General features: G+C 46.9%; 1 protein-coding gene across 2 annotated transcripts in view; it reads left to right on the top strand.

Annotated features, from left to right (window-relative positions):
• The window catches only part of LOC146866908 (uncharacterized), a 783,565-nt gene that overhangs the window by 698,821 nt on the left and 62,598 nt on the right, over nt 1-22,146 (top strand). For both annotated transcript variants that reach the window (XM_085603053.1, XM_085603047.1), the window contains exons 22-23: nt 13,307-13,408; nt 14,497-14,581. In XM_085603053.1, the coding sequence (XP_085459179.1) occupies nt 13,307-13,408; nt 14,497-14,581 (187 nt within the window). The remainder of the gene's footprint in view (nt 1-13,306; nt 13,409-14,496; nt 14,582-22,146) is intronic.

The following is a 22,146-nucleotide window of genomic DNA, read 5'->3' as shown; positions in this document are numbered from 1 at the left end:
ATGGTTATACGGTTTCATAATGTATATGGTCTATGATACAAAGTAGCGTCTTATGAGCATAAGGTTATGTACTGCTATCTACTCTGATTCAGGCATGTGAATCTATGAAAGACACCCCAAATACTGGAGAAGAACAATAGTTACTTACCTGTAATCTGTGGTTCTCCAGTATTGGTGTCTTTCATAGATTCACATGCAACCCGCTCACCTCCCCTCAGAGGCTTTTTAGGCTATTATGTATTGCTTCACTCCTGTGCGAGAAAATCTGACAGCCTGAGCCTCTGAGGAGAACATTCTGGTGGGTGCTGTCGCCTGATTGGCTGCAGTTTGGACTGGATATAATGACAGTGATAGTCATAGCTGTGGAAGTTGTTTCCCTTGTAGCTTAGGCTACTTTACTTCCTGGTTCAGGTTACCAGGGTTTTTTGGTTGTTATATGCATAATTATTGCTTTTTTATGTACCGTGGGACTCCCACTCCGACGACGGGGAATGATTCAGGCATGTGAATCTATGAAAGACACCAATACTGGAGAACCACAGATTACAGGTAAGTAACTATTGTTCTTTTTTATTCTGTGGGAGGGGAATGGGACACTTGCATGTCTGAGTGATAAGCTGTGTTTGGTGATTAGATACATGCATCATTAGTTGGATCAGTGGGAAGGAAAGTTTATAGATTTTCAAATTTTTGGGTCGTCTCCTGCAAACATACGTATATGAGTAGTTGAAAGCATGCATGACTGGATAGGTGGGTGGGTTTATAAATAATTATTTACATATATGGTTGGCTTAGTACATACATAATTTGAAGTGTATTGCAGCTTTGATGTATGCATGCTTAGCAGCATGCACAAGAGGTTCAGAGCATCCAGGGTTAGTTGTATCCATTCGGCTCATACACATAGTTTTGTGATTTAGTAGTATATATTAGGTGTTGGGGTGTTATGATAAGCGAAGTTGGATTGGTTGCCTAGACAATTGCATGGGCAGTTGTGTGGATGTTGAGTGCATCAAGGTTGGTTGTGGAGTCACCTTTATTAGTATATGAATAGTTATGTACTTGTCCATATGGATTTCTCAAAAAATGATCCAGCAAAATGGCTGATTAGATATAAGGTATCGGTCCCATGTTATCTGATCGGCTGAACAAAATTTGGACAAAAATGTTGCGGCTGCCCGTAGAAGACTCGGGCTTGGTCCCCATATCCTGAAAATGTTTAAAAATAATGTATAATGGGCAGAAAAACAGCCCCCTGTTGATTCTAGGAGGGAGACTGAGGGGCCGTCCCAGAGACCAAAATGTAAAAAAATAAAAAGGTTTTGTGCTGCGTGTACCAGTGTACTCAAGCGGGAGCCACCATTCAAGCTCTACCCCCATTGTACTGCAGTGCCATGTGTGGGAAAGTGGCTCTATATATACTACACCAAAATGAGGTATAGTGTGTATATAGTCCAAGTGTCCCCAGAGGTAGGCAGAGGTTAAAGTTAGATAGAACCTTACTCTCTGTTTGTGGTAGAGTGGTTGAGCAGTAAGGCAGTATCAGAGGACAGTGTTAAGCATGTGATGTACACACTCAGTCAGAAAATGAATTCACACACTCAAGAACTGAACTCTAGGCCAATTGTTTTTGTATAAAAAATATACTGTTGTTTTATTTTAGAACCAACCAAGCCTGGCACAGGTAAGCATAAATACTTTGTAGCAATAAGTTGCTGATTGTAGAACAGTTTCAAAATGCAATAGAAATTGTACTTGTTTTGATTTACAGGGGATGCAGTAGGTTGCAACAATTAGCAAAAACAGTACGTTGGAATGAATAGGCTTTTTCAGTAAATTACAGGTAAGTTACTTTTTAAGTTACTTTTCTAACTCAGTGCAGTATACCTAGATTCAGCACTGGGACATTTCCTGTAAACAGGTAAGTAATTACGTTTTGGTTATTCGCATGATTTTTAAAGAATATCTTTAGATTTCAAAACTCCACAGTCGCTTTTTGGAAGAAAAACAGTGCATTTAAATGAGTAGACTTTGTCAGTAAATTACAGGTAAGTTACTTTTTACATTACTTTGCTAACTCAGTGCTGGATACCTAGATTCAGCACTGGGACATTTCCTGTAAACAAGTAAGTAATTACGTTGGCTATTTGTGCGATTTTTAAAGAATATTTTTAGATTTCAAAACTCCACACTTAAAAACCTTTTGGAAGAAAATTGTCCATGTTATCCTATGGAGGAAAAACAGGTTATCGGTTCACAGGTAAGTAATCGACTGTGGGAGTTAAGGTTCTGGGGTTAGACTCAGGGGTTCCCCAGGGTCAGTGATGCACTGTTGTTACACCCTCAGCGGCACTAGGGCGGCCGGGTGCAGAGTGTTGAGGCCCAATGTTATCCTATGGAGGATAGGGGGTCTCTGGTTGGTGGCTGCTGGAAAGCAGGCCATGGGGCTGTGGGAGCAAAGCTCCTAGGGTTTAGGTCAGGGCAAATAGGGAACCAAATTAGCACCAAAGATGCACCCTCAGCGGCACTAGGGCATCCGAGTGCAGGGTGCTGTTTTGAGGTCGGGTGCCCTGTTGTTTTCAATGGAGAACCTCCGGTTTGCAAAAGCGCTGCAGGCTGAGAGACGAAGGACTTCTGGGTGTGTGCAACACTGCGAGAGGTAAGTTGGGAAGTTAAGGGTTGGTTAGGCACCATTGGTTTGGGCACACCGGCCGTGGGGCGTCGGGTGCAGTGGTGCCTTTTGGGGTCGGATCTTTTAGCAGCTCCGGGTCGCGGTCAAGGGAAACTTCTGGATTTAGGCTGCAGACGTCGGCTGGAGGCTTGAGGCAGGTCAGGGGTTGCCGGATCTCAGGTCAGGATCGCCAGGGGACCTCCTTGTTGTGTTTGTCCACTCGAGCCCGGGCCGGGTTCGGCAGGTGTAGAGTGGGCTGGATTCGCGGTATCCGGCCGGAGCCAGAAGCTGCAGTTTGAACAAATCCGGTGTTCACGTGAGAAACAGTCTTGTAAGTGAAGGCAGGCAGGTCCTCCGGGGTTTTCGAGGTTGCTGGCTGCAGGAATCACTGAGATTTCGCAGGAGCAGGTTTGAGGGGAGACATGCCGGGAGGGCTGGGGCCAAGTCAGTGGGCGTCGTCCGTTTGTTAGCTGGCTGCACGGCTGTTCGGTCCTTCTTCTTCTTTTCTTCTTGTTATCAGGCTGGATCTGAGGAATCAAGGTTCAGGGTGCCCCCTAAATACTACATTTAGGGGCGTTAGAGGTAGGTAAAGGGCAGGGACCAATGGGTCCCTTCCCTGGGGTGGGTACACCCCCTATTCTGCCACTCTCCAGTGGGAGGGGGGCAGGAGCCTGTCCCTGGTTTGCTGGGTCCCCCCATACTCAAGATGGCGGGGACTCGAGGTTATGCTTCACCTCGCCTCCCCCACCTGAGGGATGGAGTTGGCAGAGGTGGGCACACCTCTTTCCCTCACTTGTTTCTCCCACCGGTTCTCCCGCCCAAAGTGGGGGTTAGAACCAATGGGGACCAGTTGCTGAAAGCAGCAAGTGGTCTGTGGAAGCTCACAAAGGCGGCATGCCTTTGAAGCTTCTCCTTCATGAACCATGCCCATCCTTGGGGAGGAGACTAGGCACCTCGTCCCAGGATGTGAATTGTTTCAGGCCCCCGAGAGCAGCAGGCTCTTGACCCAGGGGTCCTGAAACATGTGTTTGATGGCAGCCTAAGCAGCCACTCAGTTGGGGCACTAGAGGTCGGTTAGTTTTCAGGGGGCATCTCTGAGATGCCCTCTGTGGTCATTTTACATTAAGTCCCACACTGGCATCAGTGTGGGTTTAATGTGCTGAGAAGTTTGATACCAGACTTCCCAGTTTTTAGTGTAGCCATTATGGTGCTGTGGAGTTCGTAATGACAAACTCCCAGCACCATATACTCTTCATCGCAACACTGCACTTACAATGCCCAAGAATGGACTTGGGCCCTGTAGGGGCACAGGGCTCATGCCCTTGTGCCCTCACCACTGGCATAGTGCACCCAGCTGGAGGGGTGGCTGACCTAGGCCAGGGCAGTGCTGTGTAGGCATGGCACACAGGGATATGTGCCATGTCGACATTTCACTTTGTTCTGCACCAAGACATGCAGTCTACAAAAGCAGTGTGTGGGTGTAAAGGTACAGGGCCTCTAAGGGTGGCACAGTAAGTGCTGCAGCCCTTAGAGGTCTTTCCTGGTCACAGTGCCCTGGCTACTTGTGGTACCATTTACCAGGGGCTGACCTGTGGCCAGAGATGCCAATTGGGTTAGTTTTAGGGAAAGAACACAGGCCCTGGGAACCTGATTGGCAGGGACCCAGGGCACACCAAGAAAAAGTAGTCTGGCAAAAAGTGGGGGGGTTACTGCAACAGAAACCCACTTTCCTACACCATGCAAGCTTCCTTGGTGAAGCTTGCATGGTATTGAAATTCCGTTGGGGCAGGGGCTGAAGCTTGAATGCCAGTACCACAGGAGAACAGCTGAACCCTCAAAAAAGAAAAAATAATAATAAAACAAAATGTAGGTTGGGTGCGTGTAAGGGAGATGGCCGGAGGCCTAGCCTTGCAACCAACACCACACAAAGCACAGCAGAGAGTTGGACACTCGCTGCTCTGAACAGGACCGTCAGCCAATCCATCACCATGCACAACTCGAGGCCTTGCGCAGCAGGGGAGATGGCTTAATATAATCAAAAATCCCTAGAAATTTACTGAAAAAAACCAAAGGCGCTATAGTGAGGTATGGTACTACGATCTTACCTCACGTTACAAAAAACGCAGAAATTCACTGAAACCATCAGAAGTTAAATGTACATTATAGTGAGGTGTGGTAATAAGATTTTAGCTTACATTAAAAAAAATCTCTAGAAATTAACTGAAAATCTAAATTTTAAAGTGATGTTATAGTTAGATGTTGAAATAAGATAATGTGTAAAGAACAAAACACCATATAAATTCACTAGTTATATAACATCATTGATGATATCTCTGATGACATCTCAAATGACATCATTATTGACATCACTCATGACTTCACACAATCATTGTGACATTCTATGGACCTGCACTTGTACACTCAGGGCCATATTAATGACCCAGTTTGCGTTGCGTTTGCATCACGTAATGTGGCACATGCGAAACGCAAATCTAGTGAGATTATGAAGCCACGCGTGCAGGAAGGTGCTCCTTTCTTTGTACAGGAAGGTGCCCCTTCCTGCACAAAAACAATCCTGCATGCAACAGAGGCACCCTTGCACCATGGTGCAAGGATGCCAGCATTGGCGCTTAGGCTGCCAAAAGGGAACCAGATTGACTTATTCTGATGGATACATCTGCCAGTGGATCACTCACCTTGTGAATATCCCCGGCGCCAGCAACGTTCGGAAACTTTTGTAGCAGTCCACGCCGTTGGGGTCGAAGACGACGTCAGAGAGACACGGCTCTGCTCGCGACTCCGCTGACGTCACCGGCTCCATAAGAAGATCTCGTCGGCGTGATGACGTCAGTTCCCTTTTTTCCGCGCCGTCGACGCCAACGTATTTCGGGAATTACTGTTGGTAGCGTTACTGTTACTTTGTTTTTCTTCTGGGTTACCCTGTTTCTCTTCGAAGAAGATGTGGACGAAGAAGTCGGGCTTCAAGCCCTGTCGGGAATGTGGCAAACACATGTCGATCACAGGTCCACATGACGAATGTGTTTGGTGTCTCTCATCCGACCACGATGTGGATGGTTGCTCTTGCTGTTGCAAGATGAGCTCCAAAGCTCTAAAAGAAAGGGAGGAGAAGCTCTTCATCGCTAAGATGAAAAAGGAAAAGAGAGGAAGAAGGAAGTCGAGATCGAGGTCACGATCGAGGTCGAGGTCGGCGTCGAAGTCGACTTCGGGGCATGCTTCGCGAACCAAGAAGCATAAGAAGAAGAGGAGGCATTCTTCTTATCATCACTCTGATAAGAGTTCGGCTCCGAAGTCGAAGTCGCCGGCTCGACGCCGAAAGGAATCTGTGTCTCCTTCACCAGTCCCGGATTCTCCTGGTCATTCTTCTCCAGTGACTTCACCGGCTCCGGCTACATCTCCGGTTCCGATGCCATCCCCGACGCCGGTTCCATCTCCGGCTCCGGTTTCCTCTCCGGCTCCGTCTCTGGCCCTGGTTGAGGATCTTCAAGTCCCGGGTGAGCCTGCGAAGCCACTTATTCCACTGTCGGCGCCGGTTGGCCCGAGTCCGGTGATGCCTGACCAGTACCCTGCGTTCCCAGGACCAGGTCAGGACCCCTCGCATTATTTAAATGCTATGTACGGGGTATTCGCTAGAGCCATGTACACCACTGGTGCACCTGCAGGTCCGATGGGTCCAATGGCGTTTAATTTGGGGGTGCCGCAAGTCTATCCGCAGGCCCCTTTCATGCCATTTTTTCCAGCGACGCCGTCTTGGCATCTACCGGTGCAGAAGATGTCGACGCCGCTTCCATCTTCACCGGCGCCGGCTCGACCTCGTTCGACGCCGGCTGCTCCTGCGGATCCACGTTCGACGCCGGTGCCGGCGCCGTCGGATTCGAACACGGCATCGCCGACGCCCCTTGTGCGGATTCGATCCAGAAGGGAAGCACAGAGAGTGGTGGATGAAAGGAGGTACCTTTTGGAAGAAGCTGAAGAGGGAGAGTTGGTTGAGTCTGATGAGGTGTTTGAGGAGCTTAAGGAGGCTAGTGGACTGGATTTGTCTCCTGAGTGGGAAATCACTCCACTTTCAGATGAACCCACAAAAGATGTGGCTCCGTATCATGCGGTCATCAGGAAGGCTGCGGAGCTGCTAGATCTTCAGTTGCCACCTACAGAGTTCAGATCAAATATTCTGACTGAGGTGCTGCATTCGCCCACTACAGTTTCGGAGCCTTTGTTGCCCTTTAATGAGGCCATTATTGACCCTGTATTGGAGGTATGGCATAAGCCTTTTTCTGCTTCTGCAGTCTCTAAGACGGTCGCAAGAAGGTATAGGGCGGCTCCAGGGGATCCTGAGTTTTTAACGTCGCACCCATCGCCTGAGAGCCTGGTGGTTCAGGTGGCTTGCTCGGGTAAATCCAAGGGTGCTTTCCCTCAGGTACCAGGGGACAGAGAAGCTAAAAGGATAGACCAGTTGGCCAAGAAGGTCTTTTCATCGGCCAGCATGGCCCTTAAGTCGACGAATGCAACTTGCCTGTTGGGACACTATATCCATGCGCTCATGGACTCGGTGAAGAAATTGGCACCAAAGCTTTCTGAGGAGGATAGAGTCGGCTTCAATGAAGTTTTGACTGATGCCCAGGCGGCAGCACGCCAAGTGATACAAAGTGGGGTGGACACGGCAGACTCAGTAGCGAGAGTCATGGGGTCTTCTGTTGCCACCAGCAGAGGTGCGTGGCTGAAGTCTTCTGAGTTCTCCCCGGATGTACAGTCGACTTTGTTGGACCTGCCATTTGATGGATCTGGTTTGTTTGGTAAGAAGGCAGATGCTGCTCTTGAACGCTTTAAGGAGAGCAAGGCTACGGCTAGGTCTTTGGGCCTTCAGTCCCAGTCAAGGGGGTATTTTAAAAGATACAGAGCCTTTCGTTCCTACAGACAGACCCAGCAGCAGCAGCAGCAACAGCAGCAAAGCTCTTTGTCCAAAGGTTACAGAGGTAGAATCAGGGGTCGCTCACGTGGCCGTCAACTCTCCTCCTCCTCTTCCTCCTCCTCAGCCCCTCCCACCACCGCAAAGCAGCCCTAGATCTGCCATTCTGGATCATACTGGTCCTGTGGGGGGGCCGGCTTACCCATTTTCTACAAGATTGGGAATCTGTAACTACAGATCTCTGGGTTCTGGATCTTGTAGAAAATGGGTACGCCCTTCCCTTTCGGAAATTCCCCCAAATTACCCTCCTTGTCAAGGGGCTTGCTCGGAGGACCACCGTCTTCTCCTGCAGGAGGAAGTCCTGAAGTTGTTTCAAAAAGGTGTGATAGAGGTGGTTCCAGAGCAGGAGAGGGGTCAGGGATGCTACTCCCGGTATTTCCTGATTCCGAAAAAGGACGGCAGATTGCGTCCGATATTGGACCTCAGAATCTTGAATCTTTTTCTAAAGCAAGAGAAGTTCAAGATGCTCACCCTTGCTCAAGTTCTTCAAGCGCTGAATCAGGAGGACTGGATGGTGTCGATCGACTTGCAGGATGCGTGTTTCCACATCCCCATCCTGAAGTCGCACAGGAAGTATCTCCGGTTTACGGTAGGATCGCAACATTATCAGTTTGCGGTCCTTCCGTTTGGTCTTGCTACTGCACCCCGAGTCTTCACGAAGGTGATGGCAGTGGTAATAGCCCATCTCAGAAGGTCGGGGATCTCGGTTTTCCCCTATCTGGACGACTGGCTGATAAAAGCGGAGTCCCAGAGAAGGTGCTACATCATCTGCAGGATACAACTCAGCTGTTGTACAAATTGGGTTTCTCGATAAACGTGCCCAAATCTCACCTGGTGCCCTCTCAGCGCAACCTGTTCATAGGTACGGTACTGGACACTACTGTGTGTCGAGCATTCCCTCCTCCTCAAAGGATTCTCGACATAAAGGAAATGATTCCTTTGTTTTACAATGGAGCGGTCGTTCCAATTCTGAAAGTCCTTCGCCTGCTCGGTCTGTTTGCTTCCTGCATTCTGTTGGTCAACCATGCACGCTGGCACATGAGGGCGCTCCAGTGGTGCCTCCGCAGGCAGTGGTATCAGCACAAGGGAGATCTCAGGGAGTCTGTGAGGATCTCCAGAGAAGCTGCGGAGGATCTGTCTTGGTGGAGCATGGAGGGCAATCTGTCTCAAGGAAAGCCCTTTCATCTACCTCCATCGGTGGCCACAGTGATTACAGATGCATCCACTTTAGGGTGGGGTGCTCATCTGGGGGATCTGGAGATCAAGGGTCTTTGGTCTCCAGAGGAAAGGTTGCTGCACATCAACCTTCTGGAATTGCGGGCGATTCGTTTGGCACTCAAGGGCTTCCTCCCTTCCCTTCGCGGTCAGTCTGTTCAAGTCCTGACGGACAACACTACTGCGATGTGGTATATCATCAAACAGGGAGGAGTGGGGTCTCTTTGTCTCTGCAGAGAGGCTCTGCGTCTATGGTCCTGGGCTCAGGACCATCAGATTTGTCTGATGGCAAATCATCTGGCCGGGGTTCTAAACGTACGTGCGGACAGTCTCAGTCGGCAGTTCTCCGCCGACCACGAGTGGAGGCTCCATCCGGAGGTGGTTCGTCACGTCTTTCGAATGTGGGGAACTCCTCGGGTGGACCTGTTCGCCACTCACGAGAATGCTCACTGCCCGTCATTCTGCAGTCTCCAGTATCCGATGCAGGGAGCGTTGGGGGACGCGTTTCAGTTGAGTTGGAGCTCTCGACTCCTTTATTAGTTTCCTCCCATACCCTTGATTCCTCGGGTTCTGAGGAAGATTCGCCAAGACCGGGCCCAAGTCATATTGATCGCCCCGGATTGGCCAAGAAGGGTGTGGTACACAGATCTTCACCACCTTTCCTCGTGCCCTCCGCTCCGTCTCCCTCTGAGGGCAGACCTCCTCTTGCAGTCGGAGGGGCAGGTTCTACAACCCCACCTCCAGAGCTTACACCTTCATGCCTGGAGATTGAACGGGGCAACCTGAATTCTTTTTCTCTCCCACCTGATGTGGTAGATGTAATTTTGTCTGCCAGACGTCATTCCACCAAATCTATATATTCCTATAGGTGGTCTAAATTTGTACTTTGGTGTGGAGAGAAGTCAATTGATCCTTTGAAGGCTCGTCTAGCCAACATTCTACAGTTTGCCCTTTCTCTTGCTCAGCAAGGCTTTGCTGTGGCTACTGTAAAAGGATTCTTATCGGCTTTGTCGGCTTTCCTTTGCTTGCCGGATCAGCCATCATTGTTCAAATCACCTATTGTTCTTCGTTTTCTTAAGGGCCTCACAAACAGGTTTCCTCCTACTCCCTTTATTGTGCCTCAATGGGACTTAAACCTTGTCTTGACTTATCTTAAGGGTTCTCTCTTCGAGCCCTTACACAAGTGTCCCTTGAGATTGTTGTCTTTTAAGACAGTTTTTCTCATTGCAATCACCTCGGCAAGGAGGGTAAGTGAGCTTCAAGCTCTAAGTTCAAAACCCCCGTTCTTGACCATTCATGCTGAAAGAATGGTACTCAGGACCAGGGCTGCATTTCTGCCTAAGGTGGTAACTCCCTTCCATCTGGGGCAGTCCATTACCCTTCCTTCCTTCTATCTTCCCCCTGACCCTTCCAAGGAGGAGGAGAGACTTCACCGCTTGGACCCTAAGAGGGCGGTGAGCTTCTATCTGGACAGGACTAAAGACTTAAGAGTTGATGACCAGCTCTTCGTGGGCTTTGTTGGCTGCAGGAAAGGTCGAGCGGTGCACAAGCGCACCCTTTCCAGATGGATTGTCTTGTGCATCAAGATATGCTACTTCCTGGCTGGTAAGGAACCTCCAGAGGGTTTAAGGGCTCATTCCACTAGAGCAAAGTCTTCCACTTCTGCTTTGTCTAGGGGCGTTCCTGTGGAGGACATTTGTAGGGCGGCAACTTGGGCCTCCCTTCACACCTTCGCAAAACATTATTGCTTGGACACCGAGGTGAGGAGGGACGGACACTTTGCTCGTTCCGTCCTTCAGGACTTTCTGGTATAGAAGGGTGGACACCCTCCTCCGGGAGTGGGACTGCTGTGGGAATCTTTTCATAAGGTGAGGAATCCACTGGCAGATGTATCCATCAGAAGAACCAGTTACTTACCTTCGGTAACACTTTTTCTGGTGGATACAGTATCTGCCTGTGGATTCCTCACTGACCCACCCGCCTCCCCGTTGTCCATCCTTCTATACCTACGATTCTGTTATTGATTTTTCAAAATGTATTTGTTACTGTCAAAGGCATTGTGTTATTTCTTTTGCCTTTCTACTTATTCTCCACACTGTGTGTGCTGCTTTGCATATTATGTACTGTGTATATATTGCTGTCAGTCCGTCTGTGTGCCTCGAAGGCACGGAAAAAAGGTGCGGAACTGACGTCATCACGCCGACGAGGTCTTCTTATGGAGCCGGTGACGTCAGCGGAGTCGCGAGCAGAGCCGTGTCTCTGTGACGTCGTCTTCGACCCCATCGACATGGACTGCTACAAATGTTTCCGATCGTTGCTGGCGCAGGGGATATTCACAAGGTGAGGAATCCACAGGCAGATACTGTATCCACCAGAAAAAGCGTTACCGAAGGTAAGTAACTTGTTCAATACTGCACATTCCTGCCTTTTCCCTGTCATGCAGTGCAACGCAGCACGTTTGTGAATCTACCCCTCAGTAACTCTCTACTGTATATGACTATGGTGCTATTAGTAATGTCATGAGTGATGTCATTAATGATGTTAGCAATTATTTCATTTAACCTGTCATGAGTGATGTAATACAGTTAAAAAAACCCTGTAACTGGTGAATTCCAATTTATTTAATTTTTAAATGTTAGTTATTATCCTATCTGAACAAAAACACAACATAGGTTTCAAATCCCCTGATGGACGTCCGCTGTGAAGAGCCTCTACAGACAAACTGGAAAATCTATTTGTGTAGGGACTTCTATCTACCTTCTCACTCATTCAGTGATATCAGCTCCTCATCAGGAGACTGTGAAGAGAGGCCTTATTGTATGTTACGGAGGCATTGTATGTTGACTTCTTTGTATAAATGGTTGTATGTAAATAGTAGAAGAAAATGTGTGGAAGATGCATGAATCGTCGATTTATTTTATATATATATACATATATATATATATATATGTTACGTAGAGCACGTCTGTTGTGTTGGAGGTTGAGAACATGCATGGCTGGTTTTCTGTATTGTTGAGTGTATGCATAGCTCCTTTTGGGTAGATAGATGTGCTCATGCATTGCTACTTGTATTTATCATTAAATACAGGTGCAGATGGTTGCTCTTTAACATTAGCTGAAGGCTCGTAGTTGTGGTATTGGCCTAGATGGATAGTTTCGTCATTTGTGTATATATTTACTTGAATGTCCCTATCGAGGTGTGGGTGAGAACTGATTGGCTACTGGATGGTTTCCTGTTTTTTTGGGGTTTTATTTTTACTGAGCAAGAAAAGAGACAGGTCGTGCAAGAGAAATAAGTACAGTAATGTGCAAACCGCAGGTATGGATCAAATAAAACAATTCACAAAGCATAATCATTTTGTTCATTTAGCACCGCATACCAGAAATTCATATTACAAATAGTAGTAGCGCCTTAAAAACTTTATATCAAATCACATAGTGCAGGATGGTTTCCTTGTTGTGTGGTTTTAGAAGGAGTGTGTATGCGGGTTGCCAATTGTTTTGCACTGGCGTCTGTGTATGTTAGAAGCTGCAATGGGACGTTTGGGTGGTGGGTGTGTGCTTTGGGCTTAGCCTTCAAGTTGAAATATGTTTCTCTATTCCAACCATTCTAGAAAGAATCTAGTTTCTGAGTCAGTACGTCATAGGGTAAAGTTCTTCATTTCAGTTTGCTGGACATCAGTACTATTTATCCAGTTGTCCTGCTCAAAGTTAACTCTTTGAGCCTTGTTTATTACTTCTGGCTGCTGTGATGAGCATCGCCGTGGTTTACAGTGGGCTAACGCCGCAGCAGGGCGGGTTTGTGTTTTGAAGGTTTCTGCCCTAGTGTATCTACCTCAGACCGTTCTCACACCCCACTTTCAAAGATTTAGGTTGAGCAATTTCTCACCTGATGACATTTTTTTAAAGATCTTTTGCAAAACGAGCACTGCTCATAGTTCAAGCAGATTGTCTTAGAAGCATTTTACAAAATGGGGTATTTCTGGCAAACAACCAATGAACGGGTGAACCTCAAACTTAGAGGTGGATGTCTAAGGATTATATTCTCCAATAACACTTTCATAACTTAAAAGTAGGTGTTTTCCTTCGACCTTGCCTTTTTGAAATCAGCTTCATCTGGAAACTTGGCTCTGGTGGGTGAAACACATGGTGGTTTGGTGTACATGTGCACGTGCGCATGCGTAGCACTACTTTAAAGTAGTTCCCATTCTTTCTTCTAACACATATACATGTTTAAAAGGTAGAAAATAAAATGCTTTTCATTTCAGGTCTTAAATGCCTAGCTTTTGCCAATGCAGAGCTATCCTGGCATCTGCGTTTTCTGAACTCCTTAGAGGAACATGTGGACACAGGCTAATTAACTTGAATTCCTACTGCACACGATAGACAGTGAGTATAAGTATGCACATTTCACAAGTTATTTCCTTAAGATGAAGAAATCACCTCTTATCTGATAGCCCTGCAGCAAAGCCGTGTGCAGAAGGAACATCTGAGAACCGCACTGGAGGCCGAGAGAAGCTGCGAAGGACCAGAACAAGGTGGCTAGCCTGGGAGAGGGTGACCACACAACCCTACCATCTGACATCTGTCACCTACTTCTGTGTTACTCTTCAGAGCGGTTTGCACATACTACTAAAGCCAAGCGCCATGTGTAGCCACTAACTAATGTACCTTCTTCCATGGTTATCTATTCCTCTCCCTCAGTGGTACCTTCTAATGCTTCCAAGAGTTTCCAGAAGGATGAGAATTGGATGAATAGGGGAAGAAGTGGAGAAAGTGTGTAAAGAGCCCTGGTGCAGCAGTGACGGTGTAATAGTGGCACAGTGTGTTTGTGTGTTGGCACTTTAATACAGGGTTTGAGGCATGCATGGGAAACCCAAGAGTCCTTCCTTTATTTTGTTGAGTATGGCAGGTGCTCTCCTAACTATCATGTGGGCCAGTGTCATCAGGGCGAAAAACAGGTCTTTTTTTCAGCCAGCTGCACTAGGCTGCTGGAACTTGTAGTTCCACTTGTCCCACTATAGGTATTGTCCTCCAAGTGCCAACATTCTTTGTGCTGTTGACTAACAAAACAGGACTGGCTGAAAATCATTCTCCTATTTTATGACCCGCTGGCCGATGGACACTGTTTTGCCCCCCCCCCCCCCTCAAATAAATGGCACAGGTAAAAATGACTGCAGCGCTTGGAAAGAAGTATGATGTAATTGGCAAGCCTGCAACCTCAGATTCATCTTGCTCCTGGCAAGCCCAAACCTGTTCGGAGTGGCCTCTGATTGTCACTCTTAAGCCAACTGGCTTGATACCCTTGCAGCTTGCAACTGCCAAGGCTGTCTTTTTAGTTGTTAGCAGATCTTCAAGACAAGCCATGAGAATGAGAGTTTTTTTAGTTCTCAATTGAGAACTTGCATCTGCAGAGCTCATGTCAACACAGTAACAAAACAATATACAAAGAGTGGAACTCTGTCAGCCCAGCTTGTTTGTTTAAGCTTCCTTCAACCATTGGCTTGTTTACTGCATTCTTCAGTTTTCCTCTTCGGCTGTCCCTCTATGGCACAAGATTTCTGTGCTAGCTGCTATGCCAATGATTAGTAATGCAAGAAATAACATTGTATGATTTCCTACACAGGAGTGCATAGTGAGGTGGCTGGAGAACAGGAGGAAGACCTGATATCCCTTTCAAAAGTAAGGTTCATGGCCAAAATCATGCAGAGGTGAGTTTAGTTTCTATACTTATTTGAGAAGGTAGGATATAACTAAGCAATTGTCCATTAATCCTTTCTTTCTATTTTAGAGTTCCAGTAGAAATGTTATAATGCATAGCTGTACAATTTGAAGGCCCTAGCTGGCTCTTTATTTACATCTTCATTAATGCCATTCTATTCGCCTATTGACTTGTGAAAAATATGCATAAGGTCGAACTCAAACTTCAAATATAAGAATCTTTCTTAACTCAAGCTTAAAATAAACTATATTGTGTGGCTACAATGCACATGCAATTCTCAACACTACACAGTGTTTTCAAACGTTCGTGCAGCCATCACTGTTCAAGGATATGACTATGCCTTTTGTATAGCTATAAGCTGATACACCGCTATCCTCTCTTATAATTGGCATAGGAATCCTCCTGTCTCTTACCAACCACCACAAACTGCTATAGCACCAATGTAAACCTAACCATCTCTTGTGGGAATGAGATATATTATGTGCACATGCTGCATACCCGTCAACAAATGACATTTTGCACAACACAAGAATCTTTTACTTCACACCACAGATTTCTCCCCTTCAAAATATTCCCCAGGCCTAGGCTCGATATGGAAACTTTTCATAGAAGTGCTTCTGTGCGCCTCTAGGTGGCACCATGCCGCTCTGCATAGTCGTCATTCTGCCCCGGCAGTGACAGAGCAGAGCCACATAGAAGTGCCACCCCTGGCCATAGGCCAGCTCCTGGTAAACCTGCTTTCCTTACATAGCATCCTGCACCTGAGAGTGGTGGTTCAGGCTTCCATCAGCTAGGTGAACCCCAAATCATTCTCTATGACCACCCCAGACAGGAACTCAAAAAGGATTGAGGCATTCGGGGAACAAATGTTTTCTTTGGCCAGCATAGCACTGAGCTCAGTCAAGGCTGTTTGTTTATTGGATCAACATACGCACACCCACTGGGACATGGTCAGCAAGGTCTTGCCAGCCGTCCCAGAAGAACTTAAGCTTAAGACCTCCATGGCTTAAACCATTCAGCATGCCAAGGATGCAGCCAAATACGTGATCCGTGCTGGCTTTGATGAACAAGTAACTTACCTTCTGTAATACTGTTTTTGGTAGTGACTGTATCTAGCCACATATTCCTCACCTTTGGCATTGTCCCCAGACACCAGACTGGATTAGGAAGCTTTTCAGCAGTACCTCTGCGCCAGCAGTTGGTGCTGCATGGTTCCGCACTGACACCGCTCTGCCCTGAAATGCCGTGCGGGGCCTATATAGGCACCACTCCTGCATGCTGTAGTGAGTTGCTTTCTGCACTCCCAGCCGCAGAGCTCTAAAAGTATATTGGTGTGACCAGTGTGCAGTTTCCTCGACTTGGTTGATGGATGGAGGCCACTCACAAAACAGGAAGGATGGGAGAGTCCCTGAGGAATTCAGCGCCTTGAGACCCCACGGGTATGTAGCGCGCTTTATAAGTGTCACTGATTGATTGATTGATTGAGACAGTCACTCCCAAAAAGAGCGTTAACAAAGGAAAGTAACTTGTTCTTCTGATAGAGACTTCTAACAACAGATTCCTCACCATTTGAATAGATACCAAAGCAGTACCTATTTAGTGGCAAGTCTGTGAATGGACTCAAACCAGAAAGTCCTGCAGGACTGAGCGGGCAAAATGCCCTTACTGGTGAACTTGACCATCCACACAATAGTGTTTTGTGAACACATGGATGTACAGCCACGTAGCGGCTTGACAGATGTCTAGGACAGGGACTCTGCGTGCTGATGCAGAGATGGCAGGTTTGGTCATGGTAGAATGAGCACACAGTGCTTCTGGAGGCTGCTTTTTAGCCAGTACATAGCAGATCTTAATGCAGAGCCCTATCCATTGGGAAATGTTTTTTCTCTGCACAGCTTAGCCTTTTGTTAGCTCTAGCGAACCCAACATAGAGCTGATTGTCCACCTCATGTTCCTTGGTACGATTAATGTAGAACCGTAGTACTTTCTTTGGGTCTAAGCGATGGAGTCTCTCCTCCTCCTTAAAGGGATGAGACGTAGTGTAGAAGGCTGGCAACATCAAACTCAGTGCCCAATCCAGAGCCACTAGGATTACTTGGACCTGGTCAGTCCTGATTTTTTTGATAACTCTAGGCAAGATTAGTACAGACGGAAAGGCAGACAGGAGTCTCAAGTTCCACTCTAGGCGGAATGTGTCCCCAAGAGATAGACGCCTAGGAAACTCTAACGAGCACAAGTGCTGAAGTGTACTCTCAGCTGTGGTAAATAGATCAAGACATGGTTCTCCCATTCGCGGAAGAGACTTTGCTCCAGTCTGGATGTGACAACCACTCATGAGCCACTTAGCGCCGATGACTGAGCTCATCCGCTTGAACTTGGCTGCGTGGGTGGTGGTCACCATGGCTGTGACTGCTAATATCCTGGGTGCCATGCTGTGTTTGGATTGTCTGGTGATATGGGGCACCTCTGCTGAAGCTGCAAAAAGAGTCGTAGGTCTGGTGCAGCTGGCCAGGTGTGGTAGATAGTCCTAGAGAACAAGCCATGGCACTGCTTTTCTTGAACCGCTCAAGAGTGGAGTTCGCCTTATCCCTGAACAGGTGAGTGCCATCAAACATGTCCACGAGGAACGACTGTACGTTACCTGAAAAAACGGTGGACTGCAACCAAGTGTGGTGGAGAATGGAAACATTGGTGCCAATAGCTTGCATGATGAAATTGGTGGTGTTCAAGTCACTATGAATTGTGAACTTGGCTGCATCCCAGCTGTCCTGTATGGCCTGGGCAGGGACAGGTTCGAGATCTTAAGGGACACCAGGGAGGACTTGAGCCACTGAGTCCCTAAAGGCATGGGAGAAGTGTCCCAGGAGACAGTGGCATTCACTGAATGGAGAGCCAAGCTGCTGGAAGAAAGCAACTTGCTTCCCAAAGTTTCTACTCACTTGGATTCCTAACAGGGGAAGAATTGGAAAGGGTTAGTGTTAGACCTTCTTGTGGATGGTTGCACAACCAAACATTCGGGGAAGGGTGTTGAAACAGGAATGCAGGGTTACCTGGTGCAAGACCATGGCTTTTCACTATTTGCTTGTTGATTGAGAGACAGAGCAAGGCTTAGCCCAGGCGCCCAACAAGGAATCTGTTAGTGCCTAATTAAATGGCAGCAGGGTCTCAGCAGATGTTTGCCCTGGCTGTTTTTAACCTCCAACATACAGAGCTGGAGGCCACAGACTTCAGTCACCCTACACATCACCATGGCATAGGAGGGTATTCCTCAGTGGCTAAGCCCAGCGGTGAAAGAAGACCTGATTCAGGGAAGTATTGAGACCACTGGCCTCCTGCAAGTCATCATACCAATTCTCCTCCGTATAGGGGTGAGCGAACTCATCACCAGCATTATTATTGTTGTCGGAGTCTGTGCCAAAAAGGGAGTGCGGTGTGTGTGTGTTTTTCCACTGTGTAAGAGGAAGATCAAGTGGGGGAAGCAGCATCTCAATAGTAGTCAGCGTGGCCTTGAAAAAAGTCACACTGACTCTGAGAGTACTATAGATATCTCCTCACCCGGCATCAGTGGATTTCGAAGTTCCAGGAACTGCTGTGGACTGTGATGCAGGAGGCAGCATCGTGATTGGAACTGGAGGCATCATGGTAGGCTCAGAGGATTCCAGCTGGCGACGATGGTGAACCCACCAGCTGTACTGCAGATGGAAGGCCTCTGGGCTGTTGGGGGCCCGAAGGCGCATCAGAGGGAGTCTGCAAAGATCTGAATAGGTGGAGCATGCCCTCGTCGAACTCTTCAATCTGTTTAGGAGTGGTGAGTGTCCCTGTAAACTCAGATTGTGCTCTGAAGTCGGCGGGCTCCTGGAGCGAGATCAATAGCTATCAATCTTCTTAGGTGAATACAAGTGGTGAGAGAAGGTGAGAGCCCCACTTCGATTTCTAGTGTTTCTTTTTGGACTCACTGATTTAGATCTTGACAAAGATGAACCTCTGGAATGGCATTATTGACTCCTGAAGAATGAATCGGACTGGGACCAAACCTTCCACTTGGACCACAACTTTGACTGGTCTCGTTAGAGGGTCTTCTTCTGCTTGTTAATGTAATTTCACTTTGTGGTCTCAGATGGCTGTTGGAGTAAATTACATGCAGTCGCTGTAGGCCTTAGAGTCATGACACGACTACCAGTCACCACAGTCACACCTGATGGGGATCTGTCACAGACATTTGTTTATGACTGTCCCTACAGGGCATAAAACCTGTCATTTTGGGAGTGACATTCTCTTGCACACTATGAATTTTTTGACAAAATATTTGAGGTGAATATCTCTGAGAGACGAGAGGGAGCTCCAGATCCATGTCTTGTGACCCCAGAAAGGAAGAAACTGACACCCGCATGTCAGAGCTTCAGTGCAGAGCTGTATGGTGCCACTTACTGGTGTGCAGGGGTATTGCTGGAAAGTTTCCAGTTCCAGTTTGATGCCTGGGGAATATTCCGGTGAGGAATCTGCAGCGAGAAGTCTTTAGCAGAAACTACTGATTGTCTGGGACAAGGAGTTGGCATCAGTGTGGTGCTCCGTCATCATGCATGGATGCAATCCACAGGTTCCTCAGGAGACCTACAGGCTTCCCTTACGGATATGCCCTTTGATGGCTCATGTCTGTTCAACAACAAAGCTGATTTTCCGCGAGAACACTTTAAGGGGAGTAGGGCCACAGCACGCTCTTTGGGTCCTTCGACCCCAGCTAGCTCAGTAAAATCTGAAGTGGTTTGTGTACAGGCAATGCCAGTCTCCTCGGGCCCCAATGCATATACCCCAGTCCTTTTGTGACCAAAGATGTGGATTTGCCAGGCAGGGCGCAGACATCCAGGACATCTTCTTTCCAGTACCCCTCTCGAACCTCCAAGCCTCTTTAGCTTGCCTTTAGCAGACAACCACCCTATGGGAGGCAGAATCCAGTACTCTCTTCCCGGGTGGCAATCCATTATATCCGAAGATGGGCCCTCTAGATTGTTAAGCATGATTATCCCCTACTATTTCTGTCTGCCCCACAGCACCCCTTCCAAGCCAGACTGGCTCTTGGAAGAGCACCTGAATATTCTAATGCAAGCGGTACAAGCTTTATTGTTCAAAGGAGCCATCAAGAGTGTTCCAGATTCTCAAATTGGGACAGGTTGTGACACTTGCTATTTCCTCATGCCGAAGAAGGATGAAGGGCTTCAGCCCATCTTAGATCTTCACCCACTGAATGCCGTCCGATTGACAGAAGAATTCAAAATGCTCACGTTAGCCCAGGCTCTGTCTGCCCTGGATCTGGGTGATTGAATGTTGGACTTGGACCTGCAGGATGTGTATTTTCTTTTACCTGTCCCGCAGTCCCACATACGTTACATGTGGTTTAAGGTTGCCCATAAGCAAAGCAACTGTTGTTTTTTTTACTGCTTTTCACATTTCTGCTGCTATCTTTTACTTAATTTTGCCAAAGTTCACATGTGGGGATTTAAACGCATCTGTTTTGAAACTATAACTTGAATTTGAATGGGGTCTTAATGTTAATGGCCTGCTAATAGTGCCGCTCACATAGATTGCCCTAACACTGCCGCCTGCTCTAGGTTTTTTGACAGAGGACGGGGTGCCAGTCAACTTCCTTCATTCTATATTAGGAGTATGTGAGCAAGGATGCACTGTTGCCCGTAAGCAAAGGGACTTTTGTTTTTTGCTGCTTTTAACTTTTCTGCTGCTATCTTTCAAATGTTTTTTGCCAGACTTCACTTGTGGGGGATTTTACACTTGTCTGTTTTACAACTGTAACTTGAATTTGAATGAGGATTAAATGTTAATGGCTGGCTAATACCAGCCCTAATGTGCCACCTGCTCTAGTTGGTTCAGAGAGGGCTGAGCGCCAATCAGTCCTCCTTCATTCTATATAAGGAGGATGCGAGCACAGACGTGCCGCTGACGTGCCCAAGGCAAGTTTGTCTGTGCCTGTCCTAAACACAGTAAGTAGAGTGTCTTTCAGTAGGGAAACCCTCCTCAGCCTCCAACCTCCTAAATGTAATAATTACCTCTACTGTGAGAGTAAGAGCATGTTTACTTGCCCCAAATGTGATTTTCTACTTGCCCCAAAAATGAGCTCTCATTAAAAGAAAGCCCTGATAATCTCTTGCTTGGGACACATGGACACCTCTCTTCTGGAACATACAAGCCCCTTTCACATAGAAGCTGAAAGACCACTTCTGGTCTACTCTATGACTCGAAAAACCAACATGCCTAAAGAAGGGGTTATAAAAGCTTGTTTAATAAATGTCAGGTCACTCCCCAAAGATAATCCAAGAAATGTAGAATATTCTACAGGATAGTAATTGGGACCTTATTTTCCTTACTGAAAACATAAAAACAGTTCAGGACCTAATCTTGAATATGCAATTACAAATGGATATTCTATCTCACATTATAGTTGGCACAGCTTGAGGAGGTGTCGCAATTATTTACTGCTCTAATTTCTTCTGTTCCAGCCAGCCCTTAGATCTACTGGATAAGGCAGAGGCCCTTGTCTTTACCGTTCAAGTCTTGGAGAACTTCTCTCTCTCCAGAGTCCTTGTTTACCGCCTCCTAAGGCTGACATTATGCTCATTTTTCTAAAATATGCCAACTGAATGGTACTTGGTGACTGTAATCTTCACATTGACGGGCCGCCTGCAAATCTGCTGAAAGTCTGACGTAAACTATGTCAGATTTTAAACTAATCCAAAAGGAGGGTCACAATAGGGGCCACATTTTGGACATTATCATTTCCAACTTGTCTACGCTTGAAGTGGAGACTTCTGTACCTCTAGCTTGGACAGACCATCACTTAGTTCCTTTTTCATTTAAAATCCCCATTGCAACAGGTTTCCAAGGCACATAAAAGGACAAATTGCAACCGCCCCAGGCACTCTTATTTCTGATGTAGGCTTGAATTTGGCTTGTTCTCAAGTCAAGGTAGACCAGTTGGTAGACATTGAAGCAGCAGTCTCATCCTTTGACTCTAATCTCAAGGATGATCATGATGTAATAGTGCCCTTGAAAAAGAACTGCAGTAAAAGGACAGCTTCATCTTCCCCTGAGTTTTCTAAAGAGTTAGAGTTAAAAATCGAAAAACATAAATTAAAAAAACTAGAGAGGAAACAGCAATGCAATTTTACAGCCGAAGACAAATCCAACTATAAGGCGGCCCTCAAAAAAGTATAGAAAAAACATTAGAACTGCAAAAATCTGTATGTTTGCAAAACAAATCGAGGAAGCTGAAAATGACTCAGGACCATATTTAAAATGGTTGATTCTAGTCTGAATCCCAATGCGAGAAAACAATAAAGTCCTTTATCTCAGGAATTTGCTGACAATTTGTCAAGCTTTTTACATGATAAGGTTTGTAATATCTACTCTAGATTTATAAACATTAAAAAAATCTGCCCCAGATCAGCACCAATTCTTGAGGCAACGCTTGCCAACTCACCTCCTTCAATAAGGTTTCACTGAAGGACTCTGAAATGATCATTCAAAAAGCCAGATCGGGGGCCC

The sequence above is a fragment of the Triturus cristatus genome, chromosome 1_2 (assembly GCF_964204655.1).
Source record: "Triturus cristatus chromosome 1_2, aTriCri1.1, whole genome shotgun sequence".
NCBI lineage: Eukaryota > Metazoa > Chordata > Amphibia > Caudata > Salamandridae > Triturus > Triturus cristatus.
Note: the sequence above shows the minus strand (reverse complement) of the source record. Positions and strands in the feature narration are given on the sequence as shown.